The 21,971-nt window shown below is 35.6% G+C and overlaps 1 protein-coding gene across 1 annotated transcript in view; it reads left to right on the forward strand.

The window, feature by feature from the left end:
* Positions 1-21,971, forward strand: part of ATG4C (autophagy related 4C cysteine peptidase) — an 87,751-nt gene that overhangs the window by 35,673 nt on the left and 30,107 nt on the right. The window contains exons 4-6 of the mRNA XM_065879917.1: positions 14,963-15,196; positions 17,300-17,630; positions 19,485-19,555. Coding sequence (XP_065735989.1) covers positions 14,963-15,196; positions 17,300-17,630; positions 19,485-19,555 — 636 coding nt within the window. The remainder of the gene's footprint in view (positions 1-14,962; positions 15,197-17,299; positions 17,631-19,484; positions 19,556-21,971) is intronic.

Below are 21,971 nucleotides of genomic sequence, written 5' to 3' on the forward strand. Positions count from 1 at the left end.
GACATATGGCAGATATGGCAGAATCCAGTGGAAGAAGGACTTTTTCTTCTTTGTTTTCTTTATTATGAATATGAATTTTTATTATTTTAATAATTTTATATTATTTAAAAGCTTTACATTTTTAAAATTATGAATTACTCATATACAGAGAAGGCAAAAGCCTTGTGTATACACTTTCAAAAACAGTAATGAAATTCTATTAGACAAGAGAAGTACAACATTATGAATAAGTTTTAATCTCCTTGTGCTTCTACCCAACTGTAGTCCTTCCCATGCCAAAAAACTCTACTATCCTAAAGTGGTGGAATTTAGTGTTTCCTATTTTTGACCTTTTTGAAAATGAAAATGAACTGTTTTGCTTCTGTGCCTTGCTTATGGCTTTTAAGGTTGTGTTTTTAAGATTTGTCCGCGTTCAGGAATAAAGACACAGGCCTACTAGAGAATGGACTTGAGGATATGGGGAGGGGGAAGGGTAAGGTGTGACAAAGTGGGAGAGTGGCATGGACATATATACACTACCAAACGTAAAATATATAGCTAGTGGGAGGCAGCCACATAGCACAGGGAGATCAGCTCAGTGCTTTGTGAGCACCTAGAGGGGTGAGATAGGGAGGGAGGGAGGGAGGGAGACGCAAGAGGGAAGAGATATGGGAACATATGTGTATGTATAACTGATTCACTTTGTTATAAAGCAGAAACTAACACACCACTGTAAAGCAATTATACTCCAATAAAGATGTAAAAAAAAAAAAGATTTGTCCATGTTATGTGTAGGTTCTAGTTTATTTTTACTGCTGTATAATATTCCATTGTATGAATTACCACAAATTATTCATTCTACTATTGTTAGACATTTAGTTTGCTTTGGCTTTGCCTTTTTAAATAGTGTATAATAGTACATTCTTGTATTTTTGTAGAAATAAGACTGTATTCTCAGAAGTTTTTGAAATACGACTTTTCATGTTTAAAAATATCTACATGCAGAATGAAGGGAATGAATCATTAGCCAGAAGAATATCATATTTCTGTTCTTATCATCCACTTTATAGATTCTCTTTTCTAATGAGTTAACCCCAAACCACCTTCTTACACCTTTCTAGGAATTTTTTGGTATCCTCAGAGAGGGGGAGGCCCTTGTACTTAAAAGCATACAAATTTTAGTGAGTCAAGTATAATTCTGAAAACAGGAGGAATAACACTGAATAAGATCAAATACACATTTGAAAAGAGATTTAAATATACATTTTGAAAATAAGAGGAGTCATAATAATCAAGATAAGGTAAAAGGGAATTAGAATATTTGTTCAGAAAAACAAAGGGATTATGACATGGTGGAAGTCACGTATTAAGGATTTTTTTTTGTTGTTAATGAAGTTTTAAAACTTTTGAAATATATGACGTAAAGGTCTATTGATTATGGGGGGCTAATTTTCTTTATTATTTCTCCTATTGTGGGTATACAAACCCATATTATATAAAGGTTTATTAATCCTATAATTATGGTATGACTTTGGTGAATTTCTATTTCATAACACTTGTCCTAAGGTTATTGCCCTGTTTTGTCATGACTTTCTTTATAGCTTCAACAGAAATATAATATTGTATTTATCGCATTTGAAATATTTTAATGCTAATCTTTTCTCTCTGTGTGTCATTATGTACTCACAGCTTTTTGATTTACTGTGCATTGGTCAATCTCCACCAGATTTTCTCTTAGATGGTTCAGGACATGATGGGCCCAGAGACCATTAAGGAAAAACTGTATCTGTGGTTATCTCTAGTATACCAGTTCTATCTTAGGTGCCCAAATGATTTAACATGAATAACAGAGATAAGGCTCTCTGCTTCCTAATTTTGGGGCTGAGGAGCATCTATAGACAATGATTCTAAGCTATGGACAAAAAAACCCCAAAATAGTGCATGGAAAAAAGGGGGAAAAAAAGCTTTTTAAGAAGTAGAGAGGGTAGCACAGAGGCTAGAAAATAATAAAAGTTTTTTCTGCACTGAAACCAGCCCAGGGTGGAGCTTTGCCTAGGGATCTCTTTATAGGACATAAAGGGCATGAAAGTAAGGTATCAAGGGGTCTTCCTTTGCGTGCTCTTGGTTCTTGTACTATCTTTACTGTTTTCAGGGATCTTGGTTATTCCACATGTTGCCAAGATTATGCCCAAATGTTGTGGAAATAAGATCCCACAATTTGGAATTTTTTGAAACATGACTTTTGCCATTTAGTAAGAAAGGGTGTGCAGGATGCAATCAATTATTTATAGGTATATTACTTAATTTGGAAAATTTCCAGATCTTGTTCTGTTATTGATTATTAATTTAATTCCTTTGTGGTCAGAGAAAATATTTTTATGACTCTAATCTCTGAAGTTATTGAGACTTGCTTTATGGTCTAAATATGGTATAACTTGGTAAATGTTCTTTGTGTGCTTGAGAAGAATATGTATTGTTACTGGAATGTTCTATAAGGGCAGTTAGGTCAAGTTGGTTGAGTTCAAGTCTTCTCTATTCTTGCTCTGTCCTACTTGTTCTACCAATTTTTATGAGAGGGATATTGAAATCTCTGACTATAATTGTGGATTTGTTTATTTCTCCTTGTAATTCTATCAGTTTTTGCTTCTTCAATTTTGAAGCTTTGTTATTGGGTACATTAACATTTAGAGTTGTTATGGTCAGTTAATGAATTGACCCCTTTATAATTATAAAACCCTTCTTTATTCCTGGTGATACTTTTTTGGTCTGAAATCTACTTTGTCTGATATTAAGCTTTCTTTTGCTTAGGGTTATATGGTATATCTTTTTATGTTCTTTTACACTTAATCTATTTTCTTTATATTTAAAGTTTGTTTCCTGTAGGAAGTAAATTGTTGGGTCTTGCTTTTTTATACAATCTGATAATCTCTGCCTTTTAATTAAGTTGTTTAGACTACAGGCATACCTCGGAGATATTGTGGCTTTGGTTCCAGACCACTGCAATAAAGCAAATATTTCAATAAAGTAAGTTGCACAAATTTTTTGGTTTCCCATTGTATATCAAAGTTATGTTTATACTGTATTATAGTCTATTAAGTATACAATAGCATTATGTCTAAAAAAATAATATATGTACCTTAATTAAAAAATACTTTATGGCTAAAAAATGCTAATATCATCTAACAACACAGGGTTACCACAAACCTTCAATTTGTAAAAAACGCAGTATTTGCAAAGCACAATAAAGTGAAGAACAAAAACAAGGTATGCCTGTATTCACATTTTATATGATTATTGATATAGTTAGGTTTGTCTGTTATCTCACTGTTTGGTTTCTATTTGTTAAATCTGCTCTTTGTTCCCTTTTCCTCTTTTTCTACCTTTTTTCAGATTGAATACTTTTTGATTTCTATTTTATCTCTTTGTTGGCTGATTAGCTGTAACTTTTTATTGTGTTATTTTACTGGGTTACTTTAAGGTTTTAGGGTATATCTTTAATTTATCACAGTCTACCTTCAATGATATTATACCAACTCACATATAGTATAAGAACGTTAGAGTAGTGTACTTCACTTCCCTCCTCCTGGTCTTTATGCTACTGGTGTCATACATTTTATTTCTTATACATGCCATAATACATTGTTATTATTTTTGTTTAAACAGTCAATGTCAATTACTTAAGTCAATTACTTAAAGAGGTTTAAGTAATAAGAAAAATAATATACTTGCCCATATAGTTATCATTTTTGGTGTTCTTCGTTCCTTTGTGTGAATCCATATTTCTATCTGCTAAAATCCATTATTTTCCTGCTTGAAAGACTTATTTTAACATTTCTTATAGTGCAAGGTGTGCTGGTCATATACTCCTTCAGCTTTTGTGTCTCTGAAAAAGGGTTTTGCTTTCATTTTTGAAAGATATTTTTGCTGGGTGTAGAATTTTGGGTTGATTATTTTTTTTCTTTCAGTAGCTTTAAAGATGTTGCCCTGCTATCTTTTTGTTTATTTTGTTTCCAGGGAGAAATCTGAGGTCATCCTTATCTTTCTGTGTACATAATGTGGCTTTTTTTTCTTGACTACTTTTAAGATTTTTTTTTTTTATCACTAGTTTGGAACAATTTGATTATGATGTGAAGTATAGTTTTCTTCATATTTCTTGTGCTTGGGTTTTGTTGAATTTCTTGAAACTGTTGTTTCATAGTTTTCACCAGTTTTGAATTTTTTCAGCCATTTTGTCTTCAAATATTTTTTGTCTTCCCCTCTCTTCCCTCTCCTTCTGGGTCTCCAATTGAACATATATTAGCATGAATGAAATTGTGCCACATCTCACGGATGTGCTTTTATTTTTTAAAAAAATTCTTTTTCCTCTCTGCGTTTTAATTTGGATAGTTCCTATTGCTGTGTCTTCAAGTTCACTAATCTTTTGATCTTTTCCTCAGCAATGTCTAATCTGCCATAAATCCTAGTCAGTATATTTTTCGTCTTGGACGTTGTAGTTTATATATCCATTAAAAAAATCTTCCTTACTTATCTTCCTTCCTTACTTAATCTTCTACTTATCTTTTTGAACATATGTAATATTGTAATACCTGTTTCAATGTACTTGTTTGCTAATTCCAGCATTTGTGTTAGTTTGGGTTCACTTTTGTTTGGTTGAGTATTCTCATTTTGGCTTGTGTTTTCCTGCCTATTTGCATGCTTGATTGATTGCCAGACGTTGTGTTATTTACCTTGTTGGGAGCTGGATATTTTTTTATTCTGAGTATTGCATTGTGTGAATATGCCACACTTCATCCATTTTACTCTTGGTGGGCATTGGATAGTTTTCAATTTTTGGCAATCGTTAAGAACCCTGCTTGAATATTCTAGTACATGTGCTTTGGTGAATGAACATGTGTATGGATTTTCATTCAGTATGTATACCTGGGAATGTAATTGGTGGGTAATAGGGTATTCATATGTTCGGCCTCAGTATATACTACCAAATAGTTTTATAAAACAGTTGTGCCAATTTGTATTTCTACCAGGTGTGTATGCAAATTCTGCTTGCTCTCAGCTCACCAGTACTTGGTATTTTTCCATGTTTATTAGAGCCACATTTTATTTTAATTTGCGTTTGTCTAACTTAGGAAATTGAGCATATTTTCATAAATATTTTTTCATTTATATATGTCTTCTATTAGATTATCTCTCTAGGTTTTCTTAATATATTCTGGATATGAATCCTTTTTTGGTTATGTCTATAGGAAATGTTGTCTCCTACTCCGTTACTTTTTCACTCAGTTTATCTTTTGAAGAGCATAGTTCTTAATTTTAATATAGTCTGGTTAACTTTTTTATCTTCTTAAATGGTTAGTACTTTTTGTGTTCTGCTTAGTAAATCTTTGCTCACTTTAGGACAAGATAGTCTCTCTAGTGTTTTGAAGCTATCATTTCTATGTTTTTTCTCTCTGGTTGCTTCTAAGATCAGCTCTTTGTCTTTCATGTGGATATCACTTTATTCTACTCAGAATCATATATTTCTTAAAATCTGAAGAAATTTCAGCCACTTTTAATTATAGTTTTTCTCCATTCTTCTTGTTCTCTTCTTTTGCATCTCTGATAAGTCTTTCTGTTAGATTTTTTTTCATGTCTCTGAAATTCTTTTTTTTTTTTTTTTTTTGCGGTACGTGGGCCTCTCACCGCTGCAGCCTCTCCCGCCGTGGAGCAACAGGCTCCGGACGCACAGGCCCAGCGGCCATGGCTCACAGGCCCAGCCGCTCTGCGGCATGTGGGATCCTCCCGGACCGGGGCATGAACCTGCGTCCCCTGCATCGGCAGGCGGACCCCCAACCACTGCGCCACCAGGGAAGCCCTGAAATTCTTGTTTTTTATATTTTCTGTTATTTTTTCTCTCTGTGCTGTGTTCTGAGTAATTTCTTTAGTTTTTCTGGTTCCTTGATTATCTTCTGAGGTTTGTATAATTTTCTGTTTAACTTATACCAAATTTCTATTTTCATTTATTACATTTTTCATTTCTAGTAGTTTTATTTGGTTTTCCTTTACATGTGCCTGGTCAATTTTAATTGTTTTCTTTTATTTGTCCACCTTTCAGTACCTTCTACTTTTTAAACATATGCATACTTATTTTATCCCATACCTGATAATTACAATAGTTATACTCTTTCAGAATTTATTTCTGCAGTTTGTTGTACTTTTGATTATTTCTCATATTAGCTTGTTTAATTGTGATTTTTTTAAAAAAATTATTTATTTATTTTTGGCTGCATTGGGTCTTTGTTGCTGTGCGTGGGCTTTCTCTAGTTGCGGTATAATTGTGATTTTTGATTGCGATAAGCACCCTTGACTGAGCCCTCAATATTGCTAGCAGGTCTCTTCTATTTCCTTTATCAGCTTTCTTTCTCATTCTTTGTAGTGATTCTTTCAGGCATTCTCACTCTTCATAAATGTCTGCTCAGAAGTCTTTTCCATCATAGAAAACAAAAGCAAAGCAAAACAAATATTTATTGTGTATCTACTATGGACTGAACTCTGTGTTAGGCGCTGAACATTCAGAGGTCTAGAAGATAAACATATTTCTTCTCTAGAATACTTGAAATCTGGAGGGGGAGCAAATATAGATAAAAAGCATTCTAGATATAATTAGTTAATACTGTGAAAAGGAAAGTCAGTCAAAAAGTGGAATAGCAGGAGTAGTATTATAGTGGAAAGTCAACAAGACAACAAAGTTCATTTAGTATGAACAGTTTCACAATAATATTTAGAGTAAATATTAAGAGGAGACTAGATCTTAAAAGGATAAGGAATTAATCACTTTGTCAAGATAGGAGATTAGAACTATGTGTTTGGCAAGCCTCAGGATGAGCTGTGAGAGTTATGTGTTATTATATCCAATTTCAAACAAATTTAAATGTCTCCAAAGTGGAAATTTTGGACTTACTTGTAGTGCCATATTCAGTTTTCAGGTATTTTTATTTTTATTTGGAATTAAATTTAAACTCTAATCTTCAGAGAAATTCATTGATAATAGAGGCTTGCCATGTATTCGTTTTTTTTTTCTTAACATCTTTATTAGAATATAATTGCTTTACAATGTTGTGTTAGTTTCTGCTGTATAGCAAAGTGGATCAGCTATATGTATACATATATCCCCATACCTCTCCCTCTTGCTCCTCGCTCCCACCCTCCCTATCCCACCCCTCTAGGTGGTCACAAAGTACCAAGCTGATCTCCCTGTGCTATGCAGCTGCTTCCCACTATCTGTTTTACATTTGGTAGTGTATATGTGTCAGTGCTACTCTCTCACTTCATCCCGGCTTACCCTCACCCGCCATGTCCTCAAGTCCATTCTCTTAGTCTGCGTCTTTATTCCTATCCTGCCCCTAGGTTCATCTGAACCATTTCTTTAGATTCCATACATATGTGTTAGCATATGGTATTTGTTTTTTTCTTTCTGACTTACTTCACTCTGTATGACACACTTTAGGTCCATCCACCTCACTACAAGTAACTCAATTTTGTTTCTTCTTATGGCTGAGTAATATTCCACTGTATGTATGTGCCACGTCTTTTTTTTTTTGTGGTACTTGGGTCTCTCACTGTTGTGGCCTCTCCCGTTGCGGAGCACAGGCTCCAGACGCGTAGGCCCAGTGGCCATGGCCCACGGGCCCAGCCGCTCCACAGCATGCAGGATCCTACTGGACTGGGGCACGAACCCATGTCCCCTGCATCAGCAGGCGGACTCTCAACCACTGCGCCACCAGGGAAGCCCTTTTTTTTAATTAAAAAAAAATTTTTTTCACACCTTTATCGGATTATAATTGCTTTACATTGTTGTGTTAGTTTCTGCTGTATAACAAAGTGAATCAGCTATACATATACATATATCCCCATATCTCCTCCCTCTTGCGTCTGCCTCCCACCCTCCCTATCCCACCCCTCTAGGTGGTCACAAAGCACCAAGCTGATCTCCTTGTGCTATGTGGTTTCTTCCCACTAGGTATCTGTTTTACATTTGGTAATATATATAAGTCCATGCCACTCTCTCATGTCATCCCAGCTTACCTTTCTCCCTCCCCGTGTCCTCAAGTCCATTGGGTAGTATAGCCTTTTTCACAATGTTGACTCTTCCAATCCCAGAACAAGGTATATCTCTCCATCTGTTTGTATCATCTTTAATTTCTTTCATCAGTGTCTTACAGTTTTCTGCATACAGGTCTTTTGTCTTCGTAGGTTTATTCCTAGATATTTTATTCTTTTTGCTGCAATGGTAACTGGAAGTGTTTCCTTAATTTCTGTTTCAGATTTTTCATCATTACTGTATAGGAATGCAAGAGATTTCTGTGCATTAATTTTGTATCCTGCAATTTTACCAAATTCAATGATTAGCTCTAGTAGTTTTCTGATAGCATCTTTAGGGTTCTCTATGTATAGTATCATGTCATCTGCCAACAGTGACAGTTTTACTACTTCTTTTCGGATTTGGATTCCATTTATTTCTTTTTCTTCTCTGATTGCCATGCCTAAGACTTACAAAACTATGTTGAATAATAACAGTGAGAATGGACATCCTTGTGTTGTTCCTGATCTAAGAGGAAATGCTTTCAGTTTTTCACCATTGAGAACGATGTTGGCTGTGAGTTTGTCACATATGGCCTTTATTATGTTGAGGTAGTTTCCCTCTATGCCCACTTTCTGGAGAGTTTTTATCATAAATGGGTGTTGAATTTTTTCAAAAGCTTTTTCTGTATTTATTGAGATGATCATATGGTTTTTATCCTTCAATTTGTTAATATGGTGTATCACATTGATTGATTTGCATATATTGAAGAATCCTTGCATTCCTGGGATAAACCCCACTTGATTATGGTGTATGATCCTTTTAATGTGCTGTTGGATTCTGTTTGCTAGAATTTTGTTGAAGATTTTTGCATCTATATTCATCAGTGATATTGGCCTGTAGTTTTCTTTTTTTGTGACGTCTTTGTCTGGTTTTGGTATCAGGGTGATGGTGGCATGGTAGAATGAATTTGGGAGTGTTCCTCCCTCTGCTATATTTTAGAAGAGTTTGAGAGGGATAGGTGTTAGCTCTTCTCTAAGTGCTTGATAGATTTTACCTGTGAAGCCATCTGGTCCTGGGCTTTTGTTTGTTGGAAAATTTTTAATCACAGTTTCAATTTCAGTGCTTGTGATTGGTCTGTTTATATTTTCTATTTCTTCCTGGTTCAGTCTGGGAAGGTTGTGCTTTTCTAAGAATTTGTCCATTTCTTCCAGGTTGTCCATTTTATTGGCATGTAGTTGCTTGTAGTAATCTCTCCTGATCCTTTGTGTTTCTGCCGTGTCAATTGTTACTTCTCCTTTTTCATTTCTAATTGGATTGATTTGAGTCTTCCCACTTTTTTTCTTGATGAGTCTGGCTAATGGTTTATCAATTTTGTTTATCTTCTCAAAGAACCAGCTTTTAGTTTCATTGATCTTTGCTATTTTTTCCTTCATTTGTTTTCACTTATTTCTGATCTGATCTTTATGATTCCTTTCCTTTGCTAACTTTGGGGGTTTTTTGTTCTTCTTTCTCTAATTGCTTTAGGTGTAAGGTTAGGTTGTTTATTTGAGATATTTCTTGTTTCTTAAGGTAGAATTGTATTGCTATAAACTTCCCTCTTAGAACTGCTTATGCTGTATCCCATAGGTTTTGGGTTGTCGTGTTTTCATTGTCATTTGTTTCTAGGTATTTTTTGATTTTCTCTTTGATTTCTTCAGTGATCTCTTGGTTATTAAGTATTGTATTGTTTAGCCTCCATGTGTTTGTATATTTTACTGATTTTTTTCCTGTAATTGATATCTAGTCTCATAGCATTGTGGTCGGAAAAGATACTTGATATGATTTCAATTTTCTTAAATTTACCAAGGCTTGATTTGTGATCCAAGATATGATCTATCCTGGAGAATGTTCCATGAGCACTTGAGAAGAGAGTGTATTCTGTTGTTTTTGGATGGAATGTTCTATAAAAATTAAGTCCATCCTGTTTAAAGTATCATTTAAAGCTGTGTTTCCTTATTTATTTTCATTTTGGATAATCTGTCCATTGGTGAAAGTGGGGTGTTAAAGTCCCCTACTGTGATTGTGTTACTGTCAATTTCCTCTTTTATGGCTCTTAACAGTTGCCTTATGTACTGAGGTGCTCCTATGTTGGGTGCATAAATATTTACAATTGTTATATCTTCTTCTTGGACTGATCCCTTGATCATTATGTAGTGTCCTTCTTTGTCTCTTGTAATAAATAGTCTTTATTTTAAAGTCTATTTTGTCTGATATGAGAATTGCTACTCCAGCTTTCTTTTGATTTCCATTTGCATAGAATATCTTTTTATATCTCCTTACTTTCAGTCTGAATGTGTCCCTGGGTCTAAAGTGGGTCTCTTGTAGACAGCATATATATTGGTCTTGTTTTTGTATCTGTTCAGTCAGTCTGTGTCTTTTGGTTGGAGCATTTAGTCCATTTACATTTAAGGTACATTTACATTTATCGATATGTATATTCCTGTTACCATTTTCTTAATTGTTTTCAGTTTGTTTTTGTATGTCTTTTCCTTCTCTTGTGTTTCCTGCCCAGAAAAGTTCCTTTACCATTTGTTGTCAAGCTGGTTTGGTGGTGCTGAATTCTCTTAGCTTTTGCTTGTCTCTAAAGGTTGTAATTGCTCCATCGAATCTGAATGAGATCTTTGCGGGGTAGAGTAATCTTGGTTGTAGGTTTTTCCCTTTCATCACTTTAAATATGTCCTGCCACTCCCTTCTGCTTGCAGAGTTTCTGCTGAAAGTTCAGCTGTTAACCGTATGTGGATTCCCTTGTATGTAATTTGTTGCTTTTTCCTTGCTGCTTTTAATAGTTTTTCTTTGTATTTAGTTTTTGATAGTTTGATTAATATATGTCTTGCTGTGTTTTTCCTTGTATTTATCCTGTATGGGACTCTCTGTGCTTCCTGGACTTGGTTGCCTATTTCCATTCCCATGTTATGGAAGTTTTCAACTATAATCTCTTCAAATATTTTCTCAGACCCTTTCTTTTTCTCTTCTTCTTCTGGGAGCCCTATAATTCAAGTGTTGGTGTGTTTAATGTTGTCCCAAGGGTCTCTGAGACTGTCCTCAATTCTTTTCATTCTTTTCTCTTTATTCTGCTCTGTGGCAGTTATTTCCATTATTTTATCTTCCAGGTCACTTATCTGTTCTTCTGCCTCAGTTATTCTGCTATTGATTCCTTCTAGAGACTTTATAATTTCATTTACTGTGTTGTTCATCACTGTTTGTTTGCTCTTTAGGTCTTCTAGGTCCTTGTTAAACATTTCCTATATTTTCTCCATTCTATATCCAAGATTTTGGCTCATCTTTACTATCATTATTCTGAATTCTTTTTCAGTTAGACTGCCTGTTTCCTCTTCATTTGTTTGGTCTGGTGGGTTTTTGCCTTGCTCCTTCATCTGCTGCATATTTCTGTCTTCTCATTTTGTTTAACTTACTGTGTTTGGGTCTCCTCTTCACAGGCTTTGGGTTCTTTGTTCCTTTTGTTTTTGGTGTCTGCCCCCAATGGGTGAGGTTGGTTCAGTGTGTTGTGTAAGCTTCCTGGTGGAGGGGACTGGTGCCTGGGTTCTGGTAGGTGGGCCTGGATCTTCTGGCGGGCAGGGCTGTGTCTGGTGGTGTGTTTTGGCATGTCTGTGAACTTAGTATGAGTTTAAGCAGCCCTTATGCTTATACGTGTGGTTGTTTTTTTGTCTTACTAGTTGTTTGGCATGGGGTGTCCAGCACTGGAGCTTGCTGGCCATTGGGTAGATCTGGGTCTTAGCGTTGAGACGGAGATCTCTGGGAGAGCTCTCACCAATTGATATTACGTGGGGCTGGGAGGTCTCTGGTGGTCCAGTGTCCTGGACTTGGCTCTCCCACCTTTGAGGCTCAGGCCTGACATCTGGCTGGAGCACCAAAACCCTGCCAGCCCCACGGCTCGGAAGAAAAAAAAGGGGGGAAAAAGAAACCAGATAGAATCCCAAACCAAATGGTAAAAGCAAAACTAGACAAAATCACACAAAGTAACGTACACACACACACTCATAAAAAGAAATAATAGGGGCTTCCCTGGTGGTGCAGTGGTTGGAAGTCTGCCTGCTGATGCAGGGGACACGGGTTCGAGCCCTGGTCTGGGAGGATCCCACATGCCGCGGAGCGGCTGGGCCCATGAGCCACAATTACTGAGCCTGCGCATCTGGAGCCTGTGCTCCGCAACAAGAGAGGCTGCGATAGTGAGAGGCCTGCGCACCACAATGAAGAGTGGCCCCCACTTGCCACAAGTAGAGAAAGCCCTTGCATAGAAACGAAGACCCAACACAGCCATTAAAAAAAAAAAAAAAAGAAAAAAAGAAATAATAATTAACAAAGAACAGTCAGAACCCTAGGACAAATGGTAAAAGTGAACCTAAACAGACAAAACCACACAATGAAACATATGCATACACACTCACAAAAAGGGAAACAAGGGGGGAAAAATCAATAAATAAGAAATTAAAAAAAGAAGAGAGCAACTAAACCAATAAACAAATTCACCAATGATAACAAGCACTAAAAACTAAACTGAGAGAAACGTAAAAACCAGAAACAAATCAGACGCAGAAAGCAAACCCCAAGTCTACATTTGCTCCCAAAGCCCACTGCCTCAATTTTGAGAACATTTGTTATCTATTCAGGTATTTCACAGATGCAGGGTTCTTCAGCTTGATTGTGGGGATTTAATCTGCTGCTCCTGAGGCTGCACAGAGAAATTTCCCTTTCTCTTCTTTGTTCGCACAGCTTCTGGGGTTCAGCTGTGGTTTTGGCCCCACCTCTGCGTGTATGTCACCCTCAAGCATTTGTTCCCTGCTCAGACAAGAGGGGGTTAAAGTAGCGACTGATTAGGGGTCTCTTGCTCACTCAGGCCAGGGAGAAAGAGGGTACAATAGTCATAATTGGAGTGCGGGGCGAGCCTGCAGCGGCACAGGCCGGCATGACATTGCAACAGCCTGAGGCACACCATGTGTTCTCCCTGGGAAGTTGTCCTTGGATCTTGGGACCCTGGCAGTGGCCGGCTGCACAGGCTCCCAGTGGGGGGGTGTGGGTAGTGACCTGTGCTTGCACACAGGATTTTTGGTGGCAGCGGCGACAGCGTTAGCATTCCGTGCCCATCTCTGGGGTCCAAGCTGATAGCCACAGCTTGCTCCCATCTCTGGAGCTCACTTAGGTGGTACTTTGCCTTCTGTGGGCACACAGGAAAGGAGTCCTCCTCATGCACCCCGAAACAATGGTCTCTTGTCTCTTCAGCAGGTCCAGACTTTTTCCCGGACTCCCTCCCAGCTAGCTGTGGTGCACTGGCCCCCTTCAGGCTGTCTTCTCGCAGCCAACCCCAGTCCTCTCCCTAGGATCCGACCGAAGCCTGAGCCTCAGCTCCCAGCCCCCACCCGCTCCGGTGGTTGAGCAGATAAACCTCTCGGGCTGGTGACTACTGGTCGGCAGTGATCCTCTGTGAGGAAATCTCTCCACTTTGACCTCTGCACCCCTGTTGCTGCGCTCTCCTCCGTGGCTCTGAAGCTTCCTCCAACGTCACCCCCGCCCCCACCGTCTCCACCAGTGAAGGGGCTTCTAGTGTGTGGAAACCTTTCCTCCTTCACAGCTCCCTCCCAGAGGGGCAGGTCCTGTCCCTATTCTTTTGTCTCTGTGTTTTCTTTTTTCTTTTGCCCTTCCCAGGTACGTGGGGATTTTCTTGCCTTTTGGGAAGTCTGAGGTCTTCTGCCAGCGTTCAATAGGTGTTCTGTAGGAGTTGTTCCACATGTAGATGTATTTTTGATGTATTTGTGGGGAGGAAGGTGATCTCCACATCTTACTCCTCTGCCATCTTGAACGTCTCCCTGGCATGTATTCTTTAAATTACCACTGACACTATATGCTACAACTTAGCTCCATTAAGCTGAATATGATGAAGTTTGGGTGATTGTAATTTTTTTCAGAATGAGCTTGAAAAGGGATAGGTGCAGGAAAGATGAGGAATAAAAGCATGATAAAACTGCTTTAACATCCTTTAGAAGGGCATTAGAAATTAAACTCCTTGGAATTGAGAGTTATGGGGAGATTTATCTACCTATGCATCCACCCACCCAAACCAGCCAACATTTATTAGGATCTATTTGTGCTAGGCACTGTGCTTCATGCTGAGGTTGAAAAGATGACTAAGACTTTCTGTCTGGAAGAATCAAGAAATGTTAGTTCCTTTTGAGCACTAGTCTTTTGTAAATTATTGGGCAAATAGTGACCATAGTTTTCACATAGAAATTGCATAGGAGGTAATCAGTTTGGAAAAGCCTTTAAAAATGATATATGTGGGTCACAACAATTTAAAAAAGTATATACTTCAACATGAAAGGATATGAATATATTTAAGAATTTTATATTCTTACTGTTTAGCTTGTTAGTTTTGATTTTATAATTTGAGTATAAATATTCATGACAATAAATACAATGTGCACATTTTATTTGATTTTAAGAACTAGTTATGTGATTACATACATTTTTACATATTGACAAATCACGATATTTTATTTGCAAATCTCATTTTAGAGAGCACTAATATCTATATCCTGAGCCAAATGAGGCAATAAGAAAATATATTTTTATATTACGTCCTCATAAGAGAGTTGATTATATTCGGAATATAGGGTATTATTAACAACGGTAGTACTGATAATACCTTATATTAGTTAGCACCAGAGTGTACAGAACATTTCAGCATTCATTCTCATTTGATTTTCATAGCAGCCTGAATAGGCAGAATATGAGACTTATCTTCATTTTAATTGAAAAAAAAGAATTAGAAAGATTGTGCTGTGCTCCATATTGAGAGTAATGGGAATATAGTACCATTATTGACATTTCTTTGCATTTATTTAGAGTATAGTTTATATTTTTATTTTGTAGATGAAAATGAACTGTTACCTGTAAGCTCAGGATGTACAATAGAAGATCATGTGATTGCGGGAAGTGTAGAAGAATTTCGTAAAGACTTCATTTCAAGAATATGGCTTACCTACAGGGAAGAGTTTCCTCCAATAGAAGGCTCAGCTTTGACAACGGACTGTGGTTGGGGCTGTACACTAAGAACTGGCCAGATGCTGTTGGCTCAAGGACTCATACTACACTTCCTTGGTAGAGGTAAATCAAATCTCTGGTTTTGGGGGGTTTTGTTATTGTTACTGTTTTTTAAATTTGAACTCTAGCTTGCAAACTGAATAAAATTCCCTGATATTAATATCCTGAGTCCCCTATGTCTTCTAAAGTTGTAACTAATCTAGCATGTAACATCTTTGTTGGACTGGGCCATTCACCTTTCAAACATACAGGTTAAACATAAGTATTATTCATGACTACCACTATGAATTAATTAAATTCAAATTTTAGTAGTCTTTGGATTTTTTGTTGCTGTTATCATGTCGTTCTTCTTGATTGAACTCTAGATTATCTCCAGTTCAGTAAATTCTGGGCAGGTCAACAGCAGTGACTTTGAGCAGAAAATTATTGAGCAGTTAATGTTTTTACATTATTTAAATCTTAAGAAATTTTACAGTTTTATGCTTTAAAATTATTTTTATCTTTATAAATGTGATTATAATCAGTTAAATTGATTAGGACATTTTCTTAATAAGGTCATCTTGCTTAGACTTTTAGACTCTCAGAAATGTCATTGATACTAACTTACATATATCTATGTTTTCCAATGTGCCACCTTTCTTACCAGTTCTATTAGTTCATTTTTATATAATGTGTACATTTGTAGGAGGATTTTAGTTTACCATCTTAGGCTGTCATATCTGGTTATTACTAAGTGTCGTTATATTTTTTAAGTGTCAGACAATTTTCTGCAATGCATGGCAAATATTTAATAACCTTTCTGTAGGGATTATTGATGAGATCATTTGGAGAGAATGTTTATTCAAGAGCAGTGTGGATATTGCAAGGAAAAGGAATTTTTCAGCTTTTTCGGGGATGATTTATTTATAGTCTCATGCAATCATGGATAAGAATTGGAATACTTTTCACACTTCTGACTAGGTCTCTGAATCTGTGACTCATTTTGTTAGCTTGAAATTATATGAATGTTTGGGGACTGTTGTGTTATTGAAAACAGTGAGGTAGTGATATAATTGATTTGGGGGGGGATCTTTGATCTCTAATGACTCATTTATTAACTTCATTTACTAGAGAATGGATGTTACTCCCTAAATAATAAAGTTATTTTGAAAGGACTGTATAAGAAAAAAAACACCTTGTAAAGAAATATTAAACTTCCAGGTCAAACTTCTATTTTAACGTATAACCAAAACAAAATCCACTTTCTGAAGTTAAACTCTCATAAATACTATGATTGTTAGTTGAATATGTTTATTGTGCCTTTGGGTAGTCAAGACTGGATGTCTGGTGAGCAGTACTGGTAATGGAATACAAAAGTCTTTATTCCACCTTAACACTGTCAAAAAAAAGAAAAGAAAGGGGCTTCCCTGGTGGCACGGTGGTTGAGAGTCCACCTGCCGATGCAGGGGACATGGGTTCGTGCCCCGGTCCGGGAAGATCCCGCATGCCGCGGAGCAGCTAGGCCCGTGAGCCGTGGCCGCTGAGCCTTCGCGTCCGGAGCCTGTGCTCTGCAACGGGAGAGGCCACAACAGTGAGAGGCCCACGTACTGCAAAAAAAAAAAAAAAAAGAAAAGAAAGAAAAACGTATTCCAGAATTGTCCATTGTACCTAAGTTTACTATTTTTTCTCTTTCATTACGGTAATTTTTTCCTGATTATATGTAATATATCCCCATTTAAAAAATTTTAGAAACTACAGAAAAGTCCTGAGAATAATATTTCAACTCAAAAGTAAACATCATTGGTATATTGGCATGTTTCCTCTGCTTGTACCTTTATTTTTTTTTTACACAGCTTTACTTAGATATAATCAACATACCATAATTTCACTCATTTAAAGTGAACAACAATTCAGTGGTTTTTAGTTTATTTACAGAGTTCTACAATTATCCCCATAATCTAATTTTAGGATTTTCATCTTCCCCCAAAGAAACCTCATACCCATTAGCAGTCATTCCCAATAGCAACCATTAATCTACTTTCTATCACTATAAATTTGCCTATTTCTGACTTTGCTATTTTAGTTTAGTAACCCACAAGACTTTAAATGCTACATGCTTATTTTAGTAGAATTGTTAAAGTTTAACTATTTAAAAGATCTGAACACCTTGTTTTGGAACTGCTGTAGCTTGGACCTGGCCTGATGCTTTGAACATTGAAAATTCAGACTCTGAATCATGGACTTCCAACACTGTAAAAAAATTTACTGCATCCTTCGAAGCATCGCTTTCAGCGGAAAGAGAACTCAAAACCCCAACAATTTCTCTGAAGGGAACAATCGGGAGATATTCTGATGATCGTGAAATGCAAAATGAAATTTATCACAGGAAAATCATCTCTTGGTTTGGTGATTCCCCCTTGGCTCTCTTTGGTTTACATCAACTAATAGAATATGGAAAGAAGTCTGGGAAAAAAGCTGGAGATTGGTATGGACCAGCTGTGGTTGCTCACATTTTAAGGTAAAATTGTTTTAAAATCTTTCATCTTGTGACAGAGGTCCTCAGGCTCAGAGATAGTGATTTTTGCAGTGCATATATATTATTGGAACTTTTAAAGTCTAACTGTATGAGAATATTCATAAAGTAGCTTTCATTTACTGTTAGGGAAAAAACAAGACATATTGTGACTCTAGTTACATTTATCTACTGACAAATTTTTCTTCTTTTGCTCATAGGTGTAGATATCCAAGGTCTCTTTCTAACCAGGTTTTCATTAGACTACCTTATTGAAATGTTCTAAAAACTAACAACTCTTTCAACCTTGGAACATGCATAATAACATTATAGTTGTTTTTTTTTTAATAGTGTAACCTGGGGGCTGTAACGTACTGATAGTGTAATGAAATGTCAAGAGCTAAAATTGATGTTTTCAGCATTTCTTTGCACACATCAAATTCTTGTGAATTGTAAATGTATGGGACTATTAATATTATAATTATATCATAGTAAAATAAAGTATCTGTGACATTCAGAGTAGTTAGAAAAAAGTCGAAAGTCAGATTTCACTATACCTCAGCTTTTTATGTGCCAATTATTTGGATGCTACTTAAGTTTTTAAAAAAGTTGTCATATTTATTGTGTCCCACTATTATTATTAACTGAATCATTAATATTGTCATCCAAGTACAGCATGTTATAGTAAATTTAGTCTATTTAGAATAATATACAAAATCCAAATTAGTACAAAGGTTTTTTTTGCTTATTAACAGGCTTTTATATTTTATAGGTCAGATGCTTATAGTTGAAAAAGTAGTTGCCTAATATTATTAAATGGATTGTTAATAATGTCAAGTCCAGCTTGGTATGACATGTATAAAAACATAATCATAAAAGCATGGTTTCTACTCTTCAAGATGTTATGTTCTGTATCCCAGGGATCAGAACACTTTTTCTATAAAAGGCCTAATGGTAAATAGTTTAGGCTTTGCAGGCTATATAAGGGCTCTGTTGCTCATTTTGCTCTTTTTTTTTTCTTTTTTTGTTTTACAGTCGTTGAAAACTGTAAAAGCCATTCTTAGCTTGCAGGCTGTACAGAAACAGGCCACAGGTCATACTTGGACTATGGGCCATAGTTTTCCCAGCCCTCTTTTATACTGGCACATACAAACATGCATAATAAGGCATGTTAAGTTAAAAAATTATAAAGATACAGTTAAATAAAAGTATTTTTCCACAATTTGTGTAATTTCCTTTTACATATATTGTTGTGATTTTTTTTTCAGTTCATGTGCACCATTGAGAATATTATACTCGCTTGGAAATATTTTTCAATTTGCAATTTTACTTATAGAATTCTCAGACTTGAAAGTTGGAAATTCATTTGTTCAGGTCATATAGGTTTTTGAATGAAGGAAAAAAGTCATGCTATTGTTTAAAGAAAAGAAAAAATCTATCATAAATGTACCAGAGGACAATTATACTTCGCTAGTCAGTAATGTAAGTTAATATGAAGCAAACCTTGAAGCATATTGTAATACCACTGGGTAGAAAACATTTAATATAGCCAGGTGAGTTTGAGAGAAATTCTTTTTTGCGGGGCAGGGTGGGGTTCACACCTTTGTACCCAAGAATTTTAAAATATGTTTTTTAAACTTATGTTTTTATGTTTTTTGAGTAATTTAGTGTAATATTCTACTTTGAAAAAATTGACTTGATTTTTGATACCATTCAGATGATAGTTTTGAAAGGAGACACTATAGGGTAAATAGGAAAGTCAAGAAAATGATGGCTTTCTTTTCCCTTAAATTAAATTGTTTGTTATTAACTGGAAATGTTAGTTAGGATTTTAAAGGATAATGCTTGTTATTTTCTTAGAAAAGCAGTTGAAGAAGCAAGACACCCAGATTTACAAGGAATAACTATTTATGTTGCGCAAGATTGTACAGGTGAGGAATGTATTATATAATTCTACTTTTTATCCATTTATTTGGTCAGACCTTTTTAAAAATTTAGGTATAATTGATATATAACATTATATTAGTTTCAGATGTATAACATAATGATTCAATATTTGTATATATTGTGAATGATCACCATAATTAGTCTAGTTAGCATCCGTCACCATATATAGTTAGAAAATTTTTTTTCTTGTGATGAGAACTTTCAAATATACAATACAGTATTATTAACTATAGTGCCCATCCCCATGCTGTACATTATATCCTTATGACTTATTTATCTTACAGCTGGCAGTTTTAGCACTCTTCACCCATTGTGTCCCCCCATCCCACTTCTGCCAGTCATCAGTCTGTTCTGTGTATCTGTGAGCTTGGTGTTTTGTTTATTCATTTTGTTCTGCTTTTTAGAGTCCACATATAAGTGAGATCATACAGTATGTGTCTTTCTCTGTCTGACTTATTTCACTTCACATAACACCCTCAGGGTCTCTCCATGTTGTCACAAATGGCAAGATTTCATTCTTTTTTATGGCTAAATAATATTCCACTGTATATACGTACCACATTTTCTTTATCCATTATCCATTGATGGGCACTTAGGTTGTTTCCATATTTTGGCTATTGTAAATAATGCTGCAGTGATTAAAGGGGTGCATTTATCTTTTTGAGATAGTGGTTTCGTTTTCTTCAGATAAATACCCAGAAATTGAATTGCTGGATCACATTGTAGTTCTGTTTTTAATTTTTTGAGGAACCACTGTACTGTTTTCCTTAGTGGCTGCACCAACTTACATTCTCAGCAACAGTGCACAAGGGTTCCCTTTGCTCCATATCTTCAACAACATTTGTTGTTTCTTGTCTTTTTGATAATAACCATTCTAACAGGTGTGAGATGATATCTCGTGGTTTGATTTGCATTTCTCTGATGATTAGTGATGTTGAGCACCTTTTCATGTACCTGTTGGCCATTTGTATGGCTTCTTTGGAAAAATGTCTCTTCAGATCTTCTGCCCATTTTTTTAATTGGATTATTTGTTTTTTTGATGTTGAATTATGTGAGATCTTTGTATAGTTTGGATATTAACCCTTTATCAGATATATGATTGCAAATATTTTCTTCTATTTGGTAAGTTACCTTTCTATTTTGTTGATGGTTTCCTTTGCTGTACAGAAGCTTTTTAGTTTGATGTATTCTCATTTGTTTATTTTTGCTTTTGTTGCCTTGTGGTGTCAAATTGAAAAAATTATCACCAAGACCAATGTCAAGGAGCTTTCCGCCTGTTTTCTTCTAGGAGTTTGTGGTTTCAGGTCTTGTGTTCAAATCTTTGATGATCGATTTTGATTTAATTATTGTGTATGGTATAAGATAGTGGTCCAATTTTATTCTTTTGCATGCGGCTGTCCAGTTTTCCCAATACCATTTATAATTAGATTTTTCATAAGTATTTAGCTTATCCCAATTATACTGTAAATGATGAAAGTAGAGACCATGTTTTACACATTTTTGTTCCTACATTGCACCCTGTATAGGCACTGATTAAATATTTCTTGATTGAATATATACTATGAATTATTAGTTGCAATATTAAAATAAGTTCTTAAGGAACATTTCAATATTTAAAATGACTACTTAAAAAAGATAGGTGGGAAAATTTAACATAGGTATATACTTGGGGTGCATGTCTGCCATGTCTCATCTCATTGGGGATGTGTTTCAAGGAAGGAAAATTCTCTGTTTGATTTGTTTCTCACTAGTCCTTCAGTAAATCATCTGATCATGATGCAGCTATTGTCCAGAATGTTGCTTTGTTTTATTGTTATGGGTATTCTGTTTAATGACCAGTATCTATAGTAATTTTCAAACTCTATTGGGGATTAAATAGCGACCTTAATTTCCTAATAAAATAAAAGTGCCTTCAAAGTAAACTACCTCATGTTGTTTACTTTTTACTGAAATGCTGTTAAGAGGATAAAATATGTTAATGTTTGGGGAAAGTTAAATATACTTCAATTATGTTTAATATAAGGGTATTTACAAAATGCTTGAGATTACCCTGGTAACTGACTAGTGTTTATAGTATGGATATAATCATTACCAAATACACGTGCATTTTGTTCGGCCTTTTGTTAAGGTTAATTGGATTTTTAAGAAAGACTGATAAGCCATGATTATAGCCATATGAACATGAAAGTTTTAAGTTTTCAGATGAGTGTGTGAATTTTGCAGGTACTGTATTTGTTTTTCAGGTAGGAAATCTTACAAGTAAAATGTACTGTGTTAAGAGTTCTAATTAAGCCAGAGGGTGTGCTTAAACAATTAGTCATTAAATAATTTATGAATTTGCCTTTTGTGCTTTTATTGATATCAATCAGCCTTGGTCTTATGTGTTACATATTGTTAGTT

Source organism: Phocoena phocoena, chromosome 1, assembly GCF_963924675.1.
Source record: "Phocoena phocoena chromosome 1, mPhoPho1.1, whole genome shotgun sequence".
Taxonomy (NCBI): Eukaryota; Metazoa; Chordata; class Mammalia; order Artiodactyla; family Phocoenidae; genus Phocoena; species Phocoena phocoena.